General features: G+C 53.4%; 2 protein-coding genes across 10 annotated transcripts in view; one reads left to right on the plus strand and one right to left on the minus strand.

Moving 5' to 3' along the window:
* Positions 1–20534, plus strand: part of KATNAL2 (katanin catalytic subunit A1 like 2) — a 409798-nt gene that overhangs the window by 324099 nt on the left and 65165 nt on the right. The gene's annotated exons all lie outside the window — the stretch shown is intronic.
* Positions 15205–18253, minus strand: ELOA2 (elongin A2). Its single transcript, XM_523920.7, has one exon. The coding sequence runs from the start codon at positions 18110–18112 to the stop codon at positions 15518–15520; it is 2595 nt and encodes an 864-aa protein (XP_523920.5). The 5' UTR covers positions 18113–18253; the 3' UTR covers positions 15205–15517.

A 20534-nucleotide genomic window follows, 5' to 3' on the forward strand; every position in this document is an offset into this window, starting at 1 on the left:
GCCTCTCCCGGGTTGCTCCCCGGGCACAGCGGGCTCAGGGCCCTCGGGCATCGGGAGGGGAGCGGTGCGCGTTGGAGGGTCCCGATGGGGGCCGGAATCAGCTGGGGCCATTCTGGGGCGCTTTCTCTCGGCTCTGGGCTCGCGACTGGGCGACCTCGGGTGAGGTCTCTGTTGCCCCGGAGGTGTTGTGCGTGCTGTCCGTCTGTGCTCAGGGCTGTGAGATGGGCTCCTGGGGGCCGTCGCGTTTTCTGGGAAGCCCCAGGCCTTTCCCCGGTCCTGAAGAGCCTCCCCGAAGCGCTGTCGGGAAGCGCTCTCCTCAGGGTCCTGTGGGTCAGGCCCGGGGTTTCGGTCCACGAGCACCAGCTTCTTCCACCGGGCCGCCAAGTCTCTGGCAAAGTCGCCCACGTGCTGGTGCTTCCGCAGGCGCTTCACCGTCTTTCTGATTCCAGTCTCCGCCAGGATGTCTGCCGTCATGGGCAAGGCGGAGAGTTTCTGCAAATATTTCTCTAGCTTTTTCGGGTCCGTCTTAGTGGCCAGACGCACCTGCAGCTTCTCCACTGCGGGCAGCGTAGTGGACCCTGCCGCCATCTCGCCAGAGCTGTGCAGGCGTCGCTGTCCTCACGGTCGCGGCTCTGTCCGAGCTCGGGGCGGCGGCACAGGCAGTCTGGGGTGGCCGGTCCTCGCTGCCCGGTCGCCAGGCAGCGACCTCGGGATGTGGAGTCACAGCCTGGAGCGAGCTGGGTCCTCGGAGCAGCGGGCCACTTGGTCTGGAACGCCGGTCCTTGCAGACAGCTGAGCAGGCCCGCTTCTGTTCCTCGGGATGTGCAGCCGCAGCCTGGAGTGAACTGGACGGTGCGGTGCGCCGTCCAAGGCGGAGTGAAGCTCCGCTGCCAGAGCCCGGCCTTATATAGCCAGCCCCGGGCCCACCCAGGGCTCAAGACCTGACCCCCTGGGCCCCTGGGCTGCCCCGCCCCGATAGGAATTCATTCCTTCAGCCCAATGCAGCCAATCGGGACGGTCCACGCCTGGTGGACTGCTGTGCCCCGCAGGTTCATTAGGTTAATTGCAGCCTGGACACACCCCACTGAGTTCTACCGTTGGCCCTCCATGTTCCCAGCTTCCACATCTGTGGATTCCAAAAGACAGAGAGAGTATCTTCTTGGGAGTAAAAGCGAAAATAACAACACCGCAAGACAGAATCGTAGGAAGAGGAACCAACAGAGGATGACAGCTCTTTACCTGGGATTGACGTTGTGTGAGGGGACTTGGAAACATTGGTAGAAAAGTGGGATTAAGGGAGAAAGAGGAAAAAGGCGTATTTTACTCCTCAACCTCGGCTCCATGAACATCAAGACCCTTCTGGAAGCGGTGTCTTTTCCCCGCCGTCTAGCCCATCCCTAAAGCCCCCAGGGTCCTGGGAATTTAACTATTTCCATGCAATCTCTTTTCCATTGTTAACTGAAGAAAACTGGGTGCCCCTTACAGGTTTTCCAAGACAAGGAAACAAAGAGAAGTCAGCAGGCGCCAAATCAGGACTGTGAGGTGGACGCCTCACGGTTTCCCATGGCAAGTCTTGCCCAGCTGCCCTTGTTCGAAGAAAGGCATGATCAGGAACACTGTCGTGGTGGAGAAGAACTCTCTGGTGGGGACCTTCTTCGCTCCAGCTTTGGCTAACTTTCTGAAAACGCTCTGCTAGCGAGCAGATGTGATCAGGGTTTGGCCCTGCAGAAAGTCAACCAGCAGAATCCCTCTAGCATCCCCCCCCCCCCCCCCCCGCAACGGTGGCCATGACCTCTGCTCTTGACTGCTCCTCTGCAGCTTCGACTGGAGCACTGCCACCTCTTGGTAGCCATGGCTTCGTGCTTGGTCTTCAGGATCCTGCCGGTAGAGCCAGGTTTCATCTCCTGTGACCAATCTTGGAAGAAATGCTTCAGGATCTTGCTCCCACCGGTTGTTTAAAATCTCCTCGGAAAGGCTTGCTCTGGCCTGCAGCTGATATTGGTGCCACGGTTTGGGCAGCCGAGTTCCACTCTCACCTGTCAGTCCAAATGAGGAAAACAGAACCATTTGAAGTGTCTATGGTGTCGGCTATTGTTTCTGCTGTCAGCGGCGATTTCGCTTAATGTTTACATTCTCACGTGACTTTCTCTCTCTCTCTCTCTCTGTGTGTGTGTGTGTGTGTGTGTGTGTGTGTGTGTGTGTTTCTTCCACAGAAAGATAATCGTTATAGCCTGAGAATCGGGGAATGGGGATGCGGGTGTTAAGCCTTTTCTGAGAATTACCCTCCGTGTTGTGTAGAGAAATAAATAAATTTGCTGTGTTTCCAGACTTCCAGCTGCCTCACGAAGAGGATCGTAGTGCAATACTGGCGATGCTTCCAGAGCTCCCTGAATGAGGTTTATCTTGTAAACAGGTGGGAAGAGAATTGAGCTGTCCTGGGTCAGTGTAGTAATGTTACAGCAGGATCCTTAGGTTGATGCTGAATTCTATCTGGGGTAGATTTATATTTTGTGTGGGGGTTGTTTCCTTTCTGTGTTTTCGAGCGGGATTGTCGCTGTGGGAGCAGGGATCTGCTAAGGTTTGTCTCATTCTCCAGTAATGAATGAGTTTAATGGGTGCAGCCGCTGTTTTCAGTAGCATGCCAGTGGGGGCATCGATGAGCTATGAGGGGCTAGAGCTTGCTCGGATTGTTTCCTTGTGTTTGTGTTTTGAGTTGCGTTTGCTTGTATCATGTTTGTTTTGCATTTTGGCAGGGGAAACGTTTTCCAGGAAGAAAGGTTGTTGCCAGTGGATTTGGTTCCGAGGGGCTGGGGTTTCTGGCTGGGAGTGGGGAGGGGCTGCACCGTGATCGGTGGCTACTCCACCTCCAGTAAGAGCGTGTGGCTTCTCTGCCTTGGGGAGGATATTCTGCTCTCTTGTGAGTTTTGCAAGCCACCCGAGATTCTCTCTTGAATTGCTGTCAAGAAATAGAGACCGGCGTTGTCTCTGGCCCTTGCTGGGGAAGCTTTTCTGAGGTTTTGTGTTTTTAATTTGAGAGGGAGTTTGGCTTTTGATGTCCAGGCTGGAGTGCAATGGTGGGATCTGGGCTCACTGCAAACTCGGCCTCCCGGGTTCAAGCGATTCTCCTGTCTCAGCCCCCTGAGTAGCTGGGATTACAGGCGCTCGCCAGCAAGCCCAACCGAGTTTCGTCTTTTTAGAAGAGACCGGATTTCCTCATGCTGGTCAGGCTGGTCTGCAACTCCGCACCTCAGGGGGTCCGCCGGCCTCCACCTCCCAAAGCGATGGGAATAGAGGCGTGAGTCACCGTGCCCGGACATGTCTGAGTTTCACAGGGTCGCTTGATTGGATTATGTCCCCTTCCCCGGAACGAATGCTTTTCTGTCTTCCTTAAGGGTAGTATCTCTGTGGCACCCTGTTCTGGCTCCTTACGTGTTCTTCAGGCTTGAAGGCCTCTTTTCACGTGCACCGGCATCCACTCAGGTGCCTGCTTCCAGAAGCTTCCCAGCACCCACTCTGCTGACAGCCAAGGGCACAGGACTTTGATCTCTTCTGCTGCCCTTGCTGGGTTTTGCCTTGTGGCTTAGGTCTTTCTATTTCTCTCTCTACCCCTCACTGTCGGTAACGCCTAAGAACCAAGTTTACTTAATGGTGTGTGTGTGTGTGCGCGTGCGTGTGCGTGCTTATGCGTGCGTGCGTGTGTGTGCGTGTGTCTTTCTTTGTGTGTATGTGTGTGTGTCGTATCTGGCACACGGACCTGTCATTAGCAGCCCGCGTGAAGCCAACAAATGCCCTGAGTTAGAATGCAAACTTTCACCAAAGCTTGCAGGAGCTCGTAGGAGGTGAACTCAGGGTAGTTAACCCGGTCATCTCACGGTAATTAGAAACTCTGATTGGCAGGTTTAGACTTCCTGATGGAGAACCTAAAGAAGCTGATTAAGGTGTCGCCATTCTTTCACAGGGGTTCTGGGTGAAAAGATTGGGATTGATTCTTTGCGGTGCTTAGTAAAAGTAGTTTGACTTAAGGAACGTAACAGTTGTTAGCATTTATGTATGAAATCCAAGAGTTCCTCTCTTCAAATAAACAGCAGGTTTCTTTGAGATGTGCTCCGCTTGTGTCACCCCGGCTGGAGTGCAGTGGAATGAGGAAGGGTCACTGCAGCCTCCGCTTGCCCAGCTCAGGCGATCCTGCCACCTCAGCCCTCTAAGAAGCTGGGACCACAGGGGCCGTGCCACCACGCCGGGCTCATTTTGGTATCTTTTGTGGAGACGGGGTTTCTCCGTTTGGCCCAGCCTGTTCTCCACCTCCTGGGCTGCAGCGATCTGCTTTCCTCGGCCTCCCAGAGGAGGATGGCTGACGATTACAGGATCACGCCCGGCCTTTTCTCTAAAAGAAAACACCAACAGCAAGAAAACATTTTGCGTAGTCGGAGTTATCAGTGTCAACTGATGGATTGAGAGTTTGTGTCTAAGAAGTCCTTCCTTATGTACTGGATGATTTCAAAAGAAAGGAAAAAAGACGAAAGGGAATCTCACAGCTTGTACCTGATTTGTGATTGCAACTAGGGCGTTATTTAAAAGACGAGATCAGTGAACCACCAAAGCGGAATTGATCCGAATGCGTTCATAAAATCTTCTGAATTCTGAGGTGTCCTCCAAGCAGGGAGGCAGTGGCTGGGTGTGGGAGGCAAAAATCGCAGGGCCAGCACTTGACACCTGCAGGATTGGGAGGCTGAACTTTGCACCAAGCCAAGGGTTCTGGTGTCCGTCGGAAGTTTCGTTCCCCAACCCGCATTGACTTTGCATTGGCCCTCCTCCCCCCAGATTTTATGTGTAAGGCAAGTCCTGAGTTTATCGTCGGGAGAATCTTCCCTTGTAGTCTCGAATTGCCTTGGCCATCAGCGGGGCCACTTTCTTGGCAGCCTGTTTTCGGGTTTTGTCCGCGGGCGCCGCGTGCTGATTGCTGCTGCCGCCGCTAATGCTGCCGCCGTCGCCGTCCCCGAGGCCGGAGGGAGCCTGGCTGCTTCCTGCGGGCTTGGGGGCTGGCTCGATGTCTCCATTTCGGGGGTCAGCGGCTCCTGCAGACTCCTCTTGCCTCCTGGAAGCATCATAAGGCGTCTTGGCCACAGAGTTGAAACAGATCATCTTTGTCTGTCGGCCGCTGGGTTTGTTTTCACGTGCGGATCGGATTTTCGTGGTCACTACTCGCAGCCGCTGCTCTCGGGCGTCCCGAAGCCGCAGGTACAGCTCCCGCCAAGACTCGTGCTCCTGTGGCTTTTCTTCCTTGAAGTCCCGGAGACAATGAATCCTCCATAATTCATCTGTCTCTCGAGCGAGTGCGGGATTGTCTTTCTCTGTGCGGTAGAGCTGATCGGGCGTCCACCCTTCCAGAACGGGTTCAAGAACCGAGTAGGGGACCCCTTCCACGTCGCCGAGGGCGTCCGGATTGTTCCTAGGCACCCGGAGGCACTGCTGGCGCAGCGTCGGCACCTGGAGCTGGCAGGCAGGCCTGGAGCCCGAGTACACCGGCATCTTAGCGTTCACTCTGCGTCCAGGGAAAGCAGCTTCCTCCTGGAGCGTTGGCGCGGAGAGTGCTTCTGGGTTTGCCTGGGAGGTCATGGCCTCAAAAGCGGACAGCAGATCGTAGTTGGCCTGCATCCAGGCCTCTGAGGGGTCCCAGAGCTCTGAGAAGACATGGCTGGGCACCGTTTTCGGCCCGGCGGAATCGGCGCCGGCCGCCTGCAGCCTCTCTGACTGGCTTTCCTGGACAGGAGGCGATTTCTGAGCCGAAGCCCCTCGGGACGATTTGTGCCCCTTGCTGTGGCTCCCCACCGCTTCCCCCTGGGGTTGGCCCTGGCAGCCTTGACCCAGCAGAGGCCCACCCTGAGCGGCGTGAGCGTGGCCTCTCCCGGGTTGCTCCCCGGGCACAGCGGGCTCAGGGCCCTCGGGCATCGGGAGGGGAGCGGTGCGCGTTGGAGGGTCCCGATGGGGGCCGGAATCAGCTGGGGCCATTCTGGGGCGCTTTCTCTCGGCTCTGGGCTCGCGACTGGGCGACCTCGGGTGAGGTCTCTGTTGCCCCGGAGGTGTTGTGCGTGCTGTCCGTCTGTGCTCAGGGCTGTGAGATGGGCTCCTGGGGGCCGTCGCGTTTTCTGGGAAGCCCCAGGCCTTTCCCCGGTCCTGAAGAGCCTCCCCGAAGCGCTGTCGGGAAGCGCTCTCCTCAGGGTCCTGTGGGTCAGGCCCGGGGTTTCGGTCCACGAGCACCAGCTTCTTCCACCGGGCCGCCAAGTCTCTGGCAAAGTCGCCCACGTGCTGGTGCTTCCGCAGGCGCTTCACCGTCTTTCTGATTCCAGTCTCCGCCAGGATGTCTGCCGTCATGGGCAAGGCGGAGAGTTTCTGCAAATATTTCTCTAGCTTTTTCGGGTCCGTCTTAGTGGCCAGACGCACCTGCAGCTTCTCCACTGCGGGCAGCGTAGTGGACCCTGCCGCCATCTCGCCAGAGCTGTGCAGGCGTCGCTGTCCTCACGGTCGCGGCTCTGTCCGAGCTCGGGGCGGCGGCACAGGCAGTCTGGGGTGGCCGGTCCTCGCTGCCCGGTCGCCAGGCAGCGACCTCGGGATGTGGAGTCACAGCCTGGAGCGAGCTGGGTCCTCGGAGCAGCGGGCCACTTGGTCTGGAACGCCGGTCCTTGCAGACAGCTGAGCAGGCCCGCTTCTGTTCCTCGGGATGTGCAGCCGCAGCCTGGAGTGAACTGGACGGTGCGGTGCGCCGTCCAAGGCGGAGTGAAGCTCCGCTGCCAGAGCCCGGCCTTATATAGCCAGCCCCGGGCCCACCCAGGGCTCAAGACCTGACCCCCTGGGCCCCTGGGCTGCCCCGCCCCGATAGGAATTCATTCCTTCAGCCCAATGCAGCCAATCGGGACGGTCCACGCCTGGTGGACTGCTGTGCCCCGCAGGTTCATTAGGTTAATTGCAGCCTGGACACACCCCACTGAGTTCTACCGTTGGCCCTCCATGTTCCCAGCTTCCACATCTGTGGATTCCAAAAGACAGAGAGAGTATCTTCTTGGGAGTAAAAGCGAAAATAACAACACCGCAAGACAGAATCGTAGGAAGAGGAACCAACAGAGGATGACAGCTCTTTACCTGGGATTGACGTTGTGTGAGGGGACTTGGAAACATTGGTAGAAAAGTGGGATTAAGGGAGAAAGAGGAAAAAGGCGTATTTTACTCCTCAACCTCGGCTCCATGAACATCAAGACCCTTCTGGAAGCGGTGTCTTTTCCCCGCCGTCTAGCCCATCCCTAAAGCCCCCAGGGTCCTGGGAATTTAACTATTTCCATGCAATCTCTTTTCCATTGTTAACTGAAGAAAACTGGGTGCCCCTTACAGGTTTTCCAAGACAAGGAAACAAAGAGAAGTCAGCAGGCGCCAAATCAGGACTGTGAGGTGGACGCCTCACGGTTTCCCATGGCAAGTCTTGCCCAGCTGCCCTTGTTCGAAGAAAGGCATGATCAGGAACACTGTCGTGGTGGAGAAGAACTCTCTGGTGGGGACCTTCTTCGCTCCAGCTTTGGCTAACTTTCTGAAAACGCTCTGCTAGCGAGCAGATGTGATCAGGGTTTGGCCCTGCAGAAAGTCAACCAGCAGAATCCCTCTAGCATCCCCCCCCCCCCCCCCCCGCAACGGTGGCCATGACCTCTGCTCTTGACTGCTCCTCTGCAGCTTCGACTGGAGCACTGCCACCTCTTGGTAGCCATGGCTTCGTGCTTGGTCTTCAGGATCCTGCCGGTAGAGCCAGGTTTCATCTCCTGTGACCAATCTTGGAAGAAATGCTTCAGGATCTTGCTCCCACCGGTTGTTTAAAATCTCCTCGGAAAGGCTTGCTCTGGCCTGCAGCTGATATTGGTGCCACGGTTTGGGCAGCCGAGTTCCACTCTCACCTGTCAGTCCAAATGAGGAAAACAGAACCATTTGAAGTGTCTATGGTGTCGGCTATTGTTTCTGCTGTCAGCGGCGATTTCGCTTAATGTTTACATTCTCACGTGACTTTCTCTCTCTCTCTCTCTCTGTGTGTGTGTGTGTGTGTGTGTGTGTGTGTGTGTGTGTTTCTTCCACAGAAAGATAATCGTTATAGCCTGAGAATCGGGGAATGGGGATGCGGGTGTTAAGCCTTTTCTGAGAATTACCCTCCGTGTTGTGTAGAGAAATAAATAAATTTGCTGTGTTTCCAGACTTCCAGCTGCCTCACGAAGAGGATCGTAGTGCAATACTGGCGATGCTTCCAGAGCTCCCTGAATGAGGTTTATCTTGTAAACAGGTGGGAAGAGAATTGAGCTGTCCTGGGTCAGTGTAGTAATGTTACAGCAGGATCCTTAGGTTGATGCTGAATTCTATCTGGGGTAGATTTATATTTTGTGTGGGGGTTGTTTCCTTTCTGTGTTTTCGAGCGGGATTGTCGCTGTGGGAGCAGGGATCTGCTAAGGTTTGTCTCATTCTCCAGTAATGAATGAGTTTAATGGGTGCAGCCGCTGTTTTCAGTAGCATGCCAGTGGGGGCATCGATGAGCTATGAGGGGCTAGAGCTTGCTCGGATTGTTTCCTTGTGTTTGTGTTTTGAGTTGCGTTTGCTTGTATCATGTTTGTTTTGCATTTTGGCAGGGGAAACGTTTTCCAGGAAGAAAGGTTGTTGCCAGTGGATTTGGTTCCGAGGGGCTGGGGTTTCTGGCTGGGAGTGGGGAGGGGCTGCACCGTGATCGGTGGCTACTCCACCTCCAGTAAGAGCGTGTGGCTTCTCTGCCTTGGGGAGGATATTCTGCTCTCTTGTGAGTTTTGCAAGCCACCCGAGATTCTCTCTTGAATTGCTGTCAAGAAATAGAGACCGGCGTTGTCTCTGGCCCTTGCTGGGGAAGCTTTTCTGAGGTTTTGTGTTTTTAATTTGAGAGGGAGTTTGGCTTTTGATGTCCAGGCTGGAGTGCAATGGTGGGATCTGGGCTCACTGCAAACTCGGCCTCCCGGGTTCAAGCGATTCTCCTGTCTCAGCCCCCTGAGTAGCTGGGATTACAGGCGCTCGCCAGCAAGCCCAACCGAGTTTCGTCTTTTTAGAAGAGACCGGATTTCCTCATGCTGGTCAGGCTGGTCTGCAACTCCGCACCTCAGGGGGTCCGCCGGCCTCCACCTCCCAAAGCGATGGGAATAGAGGCGTGAGTCACCGTGCCCGGACATGTCTGAGTTTCACAGGGTCGCTTGATTGGATTATGTCCCCTTCCCCGGAACGAATGCTTTTCTGTCTTCCTTAAGGGTAGTATCTCTGTGGCACCCTGTTCTGGCTCCTTACGTGTTCTTCAGGCTTGAAGGCCTCTTTTCACGTGCACCGGCATCCACTCAGGTGCCTGCTTCCAGAAGCTTCCCAGCACCCACTCTGCTGACAGCCAAGGGCACAGGACTTTGATCTCTTCTGCTGCCCTTGCTGGGTTTTGCCTTGTGGCTTAGGTCTTTCTATTTCTCTCTCTACCCCTCACTGTCGGTAACGCCTAAGAACCAAGTTTACTTAATGGTGTGTGTGTGTGTGTGTGCTTATGCGTGCGTGCGTGTGTGTGCGTGTGTCTTTCTTTGTGTGTATGTGTGTGTGTCGTATCTGGCACACGGACCTGTCATTAGCAGCCCGCGTGAAGCCAACAAATGCCCTGAGTTAGAATGCAAACTTTCACCAAAGCTTGCAGGAGCTCGTAGGAGGTGAACTCAGGGTAGTTAACCCGGTCATCTCACGGTAATTAGAAACTCTGATTGGCAGGTTTAGACTTCCTGATGGAGAACCTAAAGAAGCTGATTAAGGTGTCGCCATTCTTTCACAGGGGTTCTGGGTGAAAAGATTGGGATTGATTCTTTGCGGTGCTTAGTAAAAGTAGTTTGACTTAAGGAACGTAACAGTTGTTAGCATTTATGTATGAAATCCAAGAGTTCCTCTCTTCAAATAAACAGCAGGTTTCTTTGAGATGTGCTCCGCTTGTGTCACCCCGGCTGGAGTGCAGTGGAATGAGGAAGGGTCACTGCAGCCTCCGCTTGCCCAGCTCAGGCGATCCTGCCACCTCAGCCCTCTAAGAAGCTGGGACCACAGGGGCCGTGCCACCACGCCGGGCTCATTTTGGTATCTTTTGTGGAGACGGGGTTTCTCCGTTTGGCCCAGCCTGTTCTCCACCTCCTGGGCTGCAGCGATCTGCTTTCCTCGGCCTCCCAGAGGAGGATGGCTGACGATTACAGGATCACGCCCGGCCTTTTCTCTAAAAGAAAACACCAACAGCAAGAAAACATTTTGCGTAGTCGGAGTTATCAGTGTCAACTGATGGATTGAGAGTTTGTGTCTAAGAAGTCCTTCCTTATGTACTGGATGATTTCAAAAGAAAGGAAAAAAGACGAAAGGGAATCTCACAGCTTGTACCTGATTTGTGATTGCAACTAGGGCGTTATTTAAAAGACGATCAGTGAACCACCAAAGCGGAATTGATCCGAATGCGTTCATAAAATCTTCTGAATTCTGAGGTGTCCTCCAAGCAGGGAGGCAGTGGCTGGGTGTGGGAGGCAAAAATCGCAGGGCCAGCACTTGACACCTGCAGGATTGGGAGGCTGAACTTTGCACCAAGCCAAGGGTTCTGGTGTCCGTCGGAAGTTTCGTTCCCCAACCCGCATTGACTTTGCATTGGCCCTCCTCCCCCCAGATTTTATGTGTAAGGCAAGTCCTGAGTTTATCGTCGGGAGAATCTTCCCTTGTAGTCTCGAATTGCCTTGGCCATCAGCGGGGCCACTTTCTTGGCAGCCTGTTTTCGGGTTTTGTCCGCGGGCGCCGCGTGCTGATTGCTGCTGCCGCCGCTAATGCTGCCGCCGTCGCCGTCCCCGAGGCCGGAGGGAGCCTGGCTGCTTCCTGCGGGCTTGGGGGCTGGCTCGATGTCTCCATTTCGGGGGTCAGCGGCTCCTGCAGACTCCTCTTGCCTCCTGGAAGCATCATAAGGCGTCTTGGCCACAGAGTTGAAACAGATCATCTTTGTCTGTCGGCCGCTGGGTTTGTTTTCACGTGCGGATCGGATTTTCGTGGTCACTACTCGCAGCCGCTGCTCTCGGGCGTCCCGAAGCCGCAGGTACAGCTCCCGCCAAGACTCGTGCTCCTGTGGCTTTTCTTCCTTGAAGTCCCGGAGACAATGAATCCTCCATAATTCATCTGTCTCTCGAGCGAGTGCGGGATTGTCTTTCTCTGTGCGGTAGAGCTGATCGGGCGTCCACCCTTCCAGAACGGGTTCAAGAACCGAGTAGGGGACCCCTTCCACGTCGCCGAGGGCGTCCGGATTGTTCCTAGGCACCCGGAGGCACTGCTGGCGCAGCGTCGGCACCTGGAGCTGGCAGGCAGGCCTGGAGCCCGAGTACACCGGCATCTTAGCGTTCACTCTGCGTCCAGGGAAAGCAGCTTCCTCCTGGAGCGTTGGCGCGGAGAGTGCTTCTGGGTTTGCCTGGGAGGTCATGGCCTCAAAAGCGGACAGCAGATCGTAGTTGGCCTGCATCCAGGCCTCTGAGGGGTCCCAGAGCTCTGAGAAGACATGGCTGGGCACCGTTTTCGGCCCGGCGGAATCGGCGCCGGCCGCCTGCAGCCTCTCTGACTGGCTTTCCTGGACAGGAGGCGATTTCTGAGCCGAAGCCCCTCGGGACGATTTGTGCCCCTTGCTGTGGCTCCCCACCGCTTCCCCCTGGGGTTGGCCCTGGCAGCCTTGACCCAGCAGAGGCCCACCCTGAGCGGCGTGAGCGTGGCCTCTCCCGGGTTGCTCCCCGGGCACAGCGGGCTCAGGGCCCTCGGGCATCGGGAGGGGAGCGGTGCGCGTTGGAGGGTCCCGATGGGGGCCGGAATCAGCTGGGGCCATTCTGGGGCGCTTTCTCTCGGCTCTGGGCTCGCGACTGGGCGACCTCGGGTGAGGTCTCTGTTGCCCCGGAGGTGTTGTGCGTGCTGTCCGTCTGTGCTCAGGGCTGTGAGATGGGCTCCTGGGGGCCGTCGCGTTTTCTGGGAAGCCCCAGGCCTTTCCCCGGTCCTGAAGAGCCTCCCCGAAGCGCTGTCGGGAAGCGCTCTCCTCAGGGTCCTGTGGGTCAGGCCCGGGGTTTCGGTCCACGAGCACCAGCTTCTTCCACCGGGCCGCCAAGTCTCTGGCAAAGTCGCCCACGTGCTGGTGCTTCCGCAGGCGCTTCACCGTCTTTCTGATTCCAGTCTCCGCCAGGATGTCTGCCGTCATGGGCAAGGCGGAGAGTTTCTGCAAATATTTCTCTAGCTTTTTCGGGTCCGTCTTAGTGGCCAGACGCACCTGCAGCTTCTCCACTGCGGGCAGCGTAGTGGACCCTGCCGCCATCTCGCCAGAGCTGTGCAGGCGTCGCTGTCCTCACGGTCGCGGCTCTGTCCGAGCTCGGGGCGGCGGCACAGGCAGTCTGGGGTGGCCGGTCCTCGCTGCCCGGTCGCCAGGCAGCGACCTCGGGATGTGGAGTCACAGCCTGGAGCGAGCTGGGTCCTCGGAGCAGCGGGCCACTTGGTCTGGAACGCCGGTCCTTGCAGACAGCTGAGCAGGCCCGCTTCTGTTCCTCGGGATGTGCAGCCGCAGCCTGGAGTGACCTGTGCGGTGCGCCGTCCAAGGCGGAGTGAAGCTCCGCTGCCAGAGCCCGGCCTTATATAGCCAGCCCCGGGCCCACCCAGGGCTCAAGACCTGACCCCCTGGGCCCCTGGGCTGCCCCGCCCCGATAGGAATTCATTCCTTCAGCCCAATGCAGCCAATCGGGACGGTCCACGCCTGGTGGACTGCTGTGCCCCGCAGGTTCATTAGGTTAATTGCAGCCTGGACACACCCCACTGAGTTCTACCGTTGGCCCTCCATGTTCCCAGCTTCCACATCTGTGGATTCCAAAAGACAGAGAGAGTATCTTCTTGGGAGTAAAAGCGAAAATAACAACACCGCAAGACAGAATCGTAGGAAGAGGAACCAACAGAGGATGACAGCTCTTTACCTGGGATTGACGTTGTGTGAGGGGACTTGGAAACATTGGTAGAAAAGTGGGATTAAGGGAGAAAGAGGAAAAAGGCGTATTTTACTCCTCAACCTCGGCTCCATGAACATCAAGACCCTTCTGGAAGCGGTGTCTTTTCCCCGCCGTCTAGCCCATCCCTAAAGCCCCCAGGGTCCTGGGAATTTAACTATTTCCATGCAATCTCTTTTCCATTGTTAACTGAAGAAAACTGGGTGCCCCTTACAGGTTTTCCAAGACAAGGAAACAAAGAGAAGTCAGCAGGCGCCAAATCAGGACTGTGAGGTGGACGCCTCACGGTTTCCCATGGCAAGTCTTGCCCAGCTGCCCTTGTTCGAAGAAAGGCATGATCAGGAACACTGTCGTGGTGGAGAAGAACTCTCTGGTGGGGACCTTCTTCGCTCCAGCTTTGGCTAACTTTCTGAAAACGCTCTGCTAGCGAGCAGATGTGATCAGGGTTTGGCCCTGCAGAAAGTCAACCAGCAGAATCCCTCTAGCATCCCCCCCCCGCAACGGTGGCCATGACCTCTCCTCTTGACTGCTCCTCTGCGGCTTCGACTGGAGCACTGCCACCTCTTGGTAGCCATGGCTTCGTGCTTGGTCTTCAGGATCCTGCCGGTAGAGCCAGGTTTCATCTCCTGTGACCAATCTTGGAAGAAATGCTTCAGGATCTTGCTCCCACCGGTTGTTTAAAATCTCCTCGGAAAGGCTTGCTGTGGCCTGCAGCTGATATTGGTGCCACGGTTTGGGCAGCCGAGTTCCACTCTCACCTTTCAGTCTGAATGAGGAAAACAGATCCATTTGAAATGTCTATGTTGTCGGCTATTGTTTCTGCTGTCGTTGGCGGTTTCGAGTAGTTTTTAAATTCTTGCGTGACTTTCTGTGTCTCTCTCTGTCTTTCTTTTTGTGTGTGTTGTGGTGGTGGCGGGGTGTGTGTGTTTCTTCTGCAAAAAGAAAATCATTATGCCCTGAGAATCGGGGAATGTGGATTCGGGTGTTAAGCCATTTCTTATAAGTACCCTTGCATAGTTTGTAGAAAAGTAGGTAAATTTGCTGTGTTTCCAGACTTCTAGCTACTTCTCAAGGAGAATCGTAGTGTAATACTAGCAATTCTTCAGAGGTAGAATGAGGATTATTTTAGTCGAGTTGGGATCTTTTTCATATTGGTCGTCCTTGTCTTGAACTCCTTACCTTATGTGATCCACCCACCTCGGCCTCCCAAAGTGCTGAGGTAGGGCCTTGAGCCTCCCCACCTGGACTTTTTTGAGTTTTATATGGTTACTGGTAGTGTCACGTACCTTTCCCCAGAAAGAATGCTTTCTTGTCTTCCTGAAATGCAGTATCCGTGTGTCTCCATCCTGGCTTCTTTCGTGTGTGTGTGTATCATATCTGGCACACGTTCCTGTGATTACCAGCCCGTGTGAGGCCAAAAAATGCCCTGCTTTAGAATGAAAAGTTTTAAGAAAGCTAGCAGAAGCCCGTGTGATCTGAACTCAAGGTAGTTAACCCAGTCATCTCATGGTAATTAGAAAATCTGATTGGCTGCTTTAGACTTCTTGATTCAGAAGCTAAATAAGCTGATTAACGTGTCACCATTCTTTCATAGGGGTTCTGGGTGAAAAGTTTGGGAATGATTCTATGTGTTACTTAGGGAAACTATTTTGGCTTAACGCATGTACCAGTGATTACCATTCACTTATGAAATCCCATAGTTCCTTTTTTCTAAGAAATAGCAGTTTTCTTTGAGCCATGCTCTGGTTCTGTCACCCAGCCTGAAGTGCAGTGGAATGATGAAGGGTCACTGCAACCTCTGCTTGCCCAGCTCAGGCAATCCTGCCACCTCAGCCCTTTAAGAAGCTGGGACCACATGGACCGTGCCACCATGCCAGGCTAGTTTTGATATCTTTTGCAGAGACGGGGTTTTCCTATTTTGCCCAGGCTGTTCTTCACCTACTAGGCTCAAGCGAACTGCTTTCCTCCACCTCCCAAAGGAGGATGGCTCACGATTACAAGATCATGCCCAGCCTTTTATTAAAACAACAACAACGGCAGCAACAGCAAACATTTTATGTATTCGGAGTTATCAGTGTCAACTAATGGCTTGTGTGTTTTTGTCTAAGAAGTTCTTATCTACTTGATTTCGAGAAAAAAAAAGAAAGGAAAAAGGAAATCTCACATCTTGTTCCTTATTTATGATTACAACTAGGGTGTTTTTAAAAATTATCAGTGAACATCCAAAATAGAATTGTTCCCAATGCGTTCATATCTTCTGAATTCTGAGGTGTTCTCCAAGCTGGGAGGTAGTGGCTGGGTGTGGGAGGCAAAATCACAGGGCCAGCACATGACACCTGCAGAATTCAAAGGCTCAACTTTGCACCAAGTTAAAGGTTCTGGTGTCCATTGGAAGTTTCATTCCCCAACCCGCATTGACTTTACCAATGCAAAAATCCCCCCAGATTTTATCTGCAAGGCAAGTCCTGAGTTTATCGTCGGGAGAATCTTCTCTTGTAGTCTCGAATTGCCTTGGCCATCAGCGGGGCCAATTTCTTGGCAGCCTGTTTCCGGGTTTTGGCCGCGGGCGCCGAGTGCTCATTGCTGCTGCTCAGGCAGGGGTTGGCCCGCTTCTCAGGGAGCCAGCGAAGGACGCTGCTGCTGCTGTCTCTGCCACCGTCGCTGCTGCTCTGGCTGGAGGGAGTGTGGCTGCTTCCCGCGGGCTTGGAGGCTGGCTTGATCTCCCCATTTTCGGGGTCAGCGTCTCCTGCAGACTTCTCTTGCCTCCTTGAAGTATCATAAGGCGTCTTGGCCACAGATTTGAAACAGATCATCTTTGCCTCTCTGCCGTTGGGGTTGTTTCCACGTGCAGATCGGATATTCGTTGTCATTACTCTCAGCCGCTGCTCTGGGGCGTCCCGAAGCCGCAGGTACTGCTCCCTCCAAGTTTTGTTTTCCTGTGGCTTTTCTTCCTTGAAGTCCTGGAAACAATGAATCCTCCGTAATTCGTCTGTCTCTCTAACGAGTGCGTGATTGTCTTTCTTTCTGCGATACAGCTGATCGGGCCTCCACCCTTCCAGAACGGGTTCAAGAACCCAGTAGGGGACCTCTCCCACGTCTCTGAGGGCGTCCGGATTGTTTCTAAGCACCTGGACACACTGCTGGCGCAGCGTCGGCACCTGGAGCTGGCAGGCAGGCCTGGAGCCCGAGTACACCGGCATCTTAGCATTCACTCTGCGTCCAGGGAAAGCAGCTTCCTCCCGGAACTTTGGTGCAGAGAGTGCTTCTGGCTTTGCCTGGGAGATCATGGAGTCAGAATCCGAAAGCGGATCGTAGTTGGCCTGCATCCAGGCCTCTGAGAGGTCCCAGAGCTCTGAGAAGGCATGGCTGGGCACCGTTTTCGGCCCGGCGGAATGAGCGCCGGCCGCCTGCAGCCTCTCTGACTGGCTTTCCTGGACAGGAGGCAATTTCTTAGCCGAATCCCAGGACTCACGAGTGCCCTTGGATTCGTTTGCTTTCCTTTGTTTATCTCCAAGTGCAGTGGTGGAAGATTTTCCAGTCTTTTTCTTTTGCTTCCGCAACTGATCGTAGGTGAGGTATTTTTCACATGACAGAGTGGGCTGCTCGAATTCCTCAGCCATATCTACCTCCTCCACCTCAGAGAGGGAGCTCACGGACGTTCTGTCCAAATGAGCAGTCGGTGGCTTCCCCTCTTGAGTCTCTCGGTTGTTGGAAAGCTGCTCTTTCTCCTCGGGGGACAGGCCGTGTGTCCCATTTCCTGGGTCCCGGCCGTCTAGACTGGGCCTCTTCTTGTTCGAGTGCCTGTGCTGAGGCCTCTTCTGGTGACTGTCTGGAGCCTCCTCCAAGGCAGGGACACGCTGGCCGCTGCCAGCTTGCCCCCCTTCCTTGTCTGTCTTGAAGTCCGAAGGCTGTCTGTCCCTGGCACTTGCCCAGGAGGGCATCCTTGGGGTTTCCTCTCTTAAGCAGGCCCGGCATGATTTCTCCCTGATCAAAGTAGGGGAGTGCCAATCTCCCTGGGCACACAAGGGGCGTTTTTCCTGGCGAGACGATTTGTGCCCCTTGCTGTGGCTCACAACGGCTTTCCCCTGGGGTTGGCCCTGACAGCCTGGACCCAGCAGATGCCCGCCCTGAGCGGCGTGAGTGTGGCTTCTTCCGGGTTGCTTCCCGGGCGCAGCAGGCTCAGAGCCCTCGGGCATCGGGAGGGGAGTGGTGCGCGCTGGAGAGGCCCGATAGCGGCCGGAATCAGCTGGGGCTATTCTGGGGCACTTTCTCTCAGCTCTGGGCTCGCGACTGGGAGACCTCGGGTGAGGTCTCTGTTGCCCCGGAAGTGTTCTGTGTGCTGTCGGTCTGTGCTCAGGGCTGTCAGATGGGCTCCTGGGGGCCGCCCCGATTTCTGGGAAGCCCCAGGCCTTTTCCCGGTCCTGAAGAGCCTCCCCGAAGCGCTGTCGGGAAGCGCCCTCCTCAGGGTCCTGTGGGTCAGGCCCGGTGTTTCGGTCCACGAGCACCAGCTTCTTCCACCGGGCCGCTAAGTCTCTGGCAAAGTCGCCCACGTGCTGGTGCTTCCGCAGGCGCTTCACCGTCTTTCTGATTCCAGTCTCCGCCAGGATGTCTGCCGTCATGGGCAAGGCGGAGAGTTTCTGCAAATATTTCTCTAGCTTTTTCGGGTCCGTTTTAGTGGCCAGACGCACCTGCAGCTTCTCCACTGCACGCAGCGTACTGGACCCTGCTGCCATCTCACCAGAGCTGTGCAGGCGTCGCTGTGCAGGCGTCGCTGTCCCGGCGGTCGCGGCTCTGTCTTTGGGGCGGCGGCACAGGCAGTCTGGGGTGGCCGGTCCTCGCTGCCCGGTCGCCAGGCAGCGACCTCGGGATGTGGAGTCACAGCCTGGAGCGAGCTGGGTCCTCGGAGCAGCGGGCCACTTGGTCTGGAACGGCCGTCCTTGCAGACAGCTGAGCAGGCCCGCTTTTGTTCCTCGGGATGTGGAGCCACAGCCTGGAGTGACCTCTGCAGTTTGCTGTGCAACAAAGAATGAAGCTCTGGTGCCAGAGCTGGGCCTTGTATAGCCCATCCCAGGCCGACACTCACGGCTCTAGCCCTGACCCTCTTAGCTCCTGGTCTGCCCCGCCCCCATACGTACTCATGCCGTCAGCACAATGCAGACAATCGGGACGGTCCACGCCAGGTGGACTGCTGTGCCCCAGAGGTTGATTAGGTTAATTTCAGCCTCGACACACCCCACTGAGTTTTACCGTTGACCTTCCATGTTCGCAGGTTCCACATCTGTGAATTCCAAAAAACACAGACTGAATCTTCTTGGGAGTAAAACAGAAAATAACACAGGAAGACAAAATCATAGAAAGAAGAACCAATACAGGATAACAACTCTTTGCCTAGGACTGATGTTGTGTGAGGGGACTTCCCAAATTTGTCAAAACAGGGATTAAAAGACAAAAATAAAACCGGTAGATTTTATTTCTTAACATCTGCTCCATCAATTTCGAGACAGTAGTTCGAGCACTGTCTTGACCCCGCCTTGTCCCTCAAGCCCTGATGTTTCTGGTAATTTAACTATTTCCAAGAAATCTTTTTTCCATTATTAACTGAAGAAAACTGGGTGCCGTTTGCAGAATTTTTAATACGAGGAAAGAAATAGAAGTCAGCAGGTTCCACATCATGACTGCAAGGTGGACGCCTCATGACTTCCTTTTGAAACTCTTGCCAAACTGCCCTTTGTTCAGTGAAATGCTACAGCAAGAACTTTTTCATGATTAGGTAGAACTCTCTGGTAATGGTTTTTCTGCTCATGCTTTGGCTAGTTTTCTCAAAAACTCTGTTAGTAAGCACATTTGATCTTGGTTTGGCCCTTCAAAAAGTCTTTTAGTCATATCTTTTGAGCATTCCCCAAAACTGTTGCCATGACCTCTTCTCTTGACTGGTCCTCTCTGTCTTCGACTGGAGTGCTGCCACCTTTTGGTAGCCATTGTTTTGTGCTCTTTCTTCAGGACTATCCAGTGTAGCCATGTTTTATCCCCGCTTACAAATCTTGGAATAAATATTTCTGAATCTTCTTCCACCTGTTTTAAAACTTTAAAGAAATTTTTACTCTTGTCTCTAGCTATTATTGTTGAAACAGATTTGGTATCTAGATCGGACTTTAATTTTCAGTGACAATTATTAAAACAGGATCATTTGAAATATCTATGGTTTTTTCTCTTATTTCTGTTGTTACTTATTTACCCTCTCAAATTAGGGAACACTTGGTCCTATGTTTCTGAGCATAGTTGACCAATTCTGACATTGTATTAAATTCAATAAATGTCTTTTCTGGATCTGTAGACACTTCTTTTGATATTTCTAGCATTTTTTTGGGTTGTACAGCATTTGAAAGTTAGGAAGTTTCCTGGCAGAGCCAGGAGATAGTCAGGAAACAAACAAGAAACAAATTAGAACCTACAGGTATATATATTCAACCTTTTAGGGGAATATTAGATGCAGGGACTGTAAAATAGAAGTATAGTAAAGACATTTGAAAGAAGTGATGTATGCTTTTTAACTGTTTGTTTTTGAGATTGAAAGCTTAATGCAAAATTTGGATCTTATTACTGAAATTGAAACGAGCTCATGCAAATTAATCTCCATTGCACCCGTTAAAAGGAAATTAAAAGCACTAATGTTGCATGTGGTGTATATACAGTAACATTTCCTAAATATCTTCTGGGTCTAAAACTGGGAATGATATTCAATGCTTCCTTTTCCTCAGGCTATGGTATCATAGGATTCAATTTTGAATTTGATAATGGAGGTATATTTGTGGCACAATAGCCCACAAAGGAAATGAAAGAAAACAAAAACAGCCAGATTATTGAAACATGCAAATGAGACACCTAGATTAGATGTTCACTTCTGGGCCTCCTTTCTTTGTACACAGAAATTAATGAGCATGTAATTGTGTCCATTTCAGGGGCACACCATCTCTTACAGTTTAAATGGATCCTTTTTGCGGGGAATGGCTCATTCTTAGTTTTTTTTAATTCAGAAGATAATTTTCTATGTTAATTTGAATGGCCTGGGCAGAAAGATGTAGATCTGGCCAACTTTATACCTTTAATTAAGAAATTTGTAAGACTGCATTCTGTGTTTTCAGTAACAGAAGCTCATCTTAAATATTTAACACTACATTTGGAATAGTGTTTTTAAAACTCTCTTTTCCTGCTTTACTCTTACTGAATTCTGAATTTTTATCACTCTTACCACAAAATAAAAATCACATTATTATTTTAAGACCTGGTCACCACAAGTAAAAGCTGCTTCACAGTCCACATAGTGGGAAAGCCATTTTTTTTTTATTAGAGATGGGAGTCTCCCTATGTTGCCCAGGCTGCTCTCAAACTCCTGGGCTCAAGTGATCCTCCCACCTTGGCCTCCCAAATTGCTGGGATTACAGGAGTGAGTCACATTGCCCGACCATGAAAAGCCATTTTTGATGCAGC

This window comes from Pan troglodytes, chromosome 17, assembly GCF_028858775.2.
Source record: "Pan troglodytes isolate AG18354 chromosome 17, NHGRI_mPanTro3-v2.0_pri, whole genome shotgun sequence".
In the NCBI taxonomy this organism is placed as follows: domain Eukaryota; kingdom Metazoa; phylum Chordata; class Mammalia; order Primates; family Hominidae; genus Pan; species Pan troglodytes.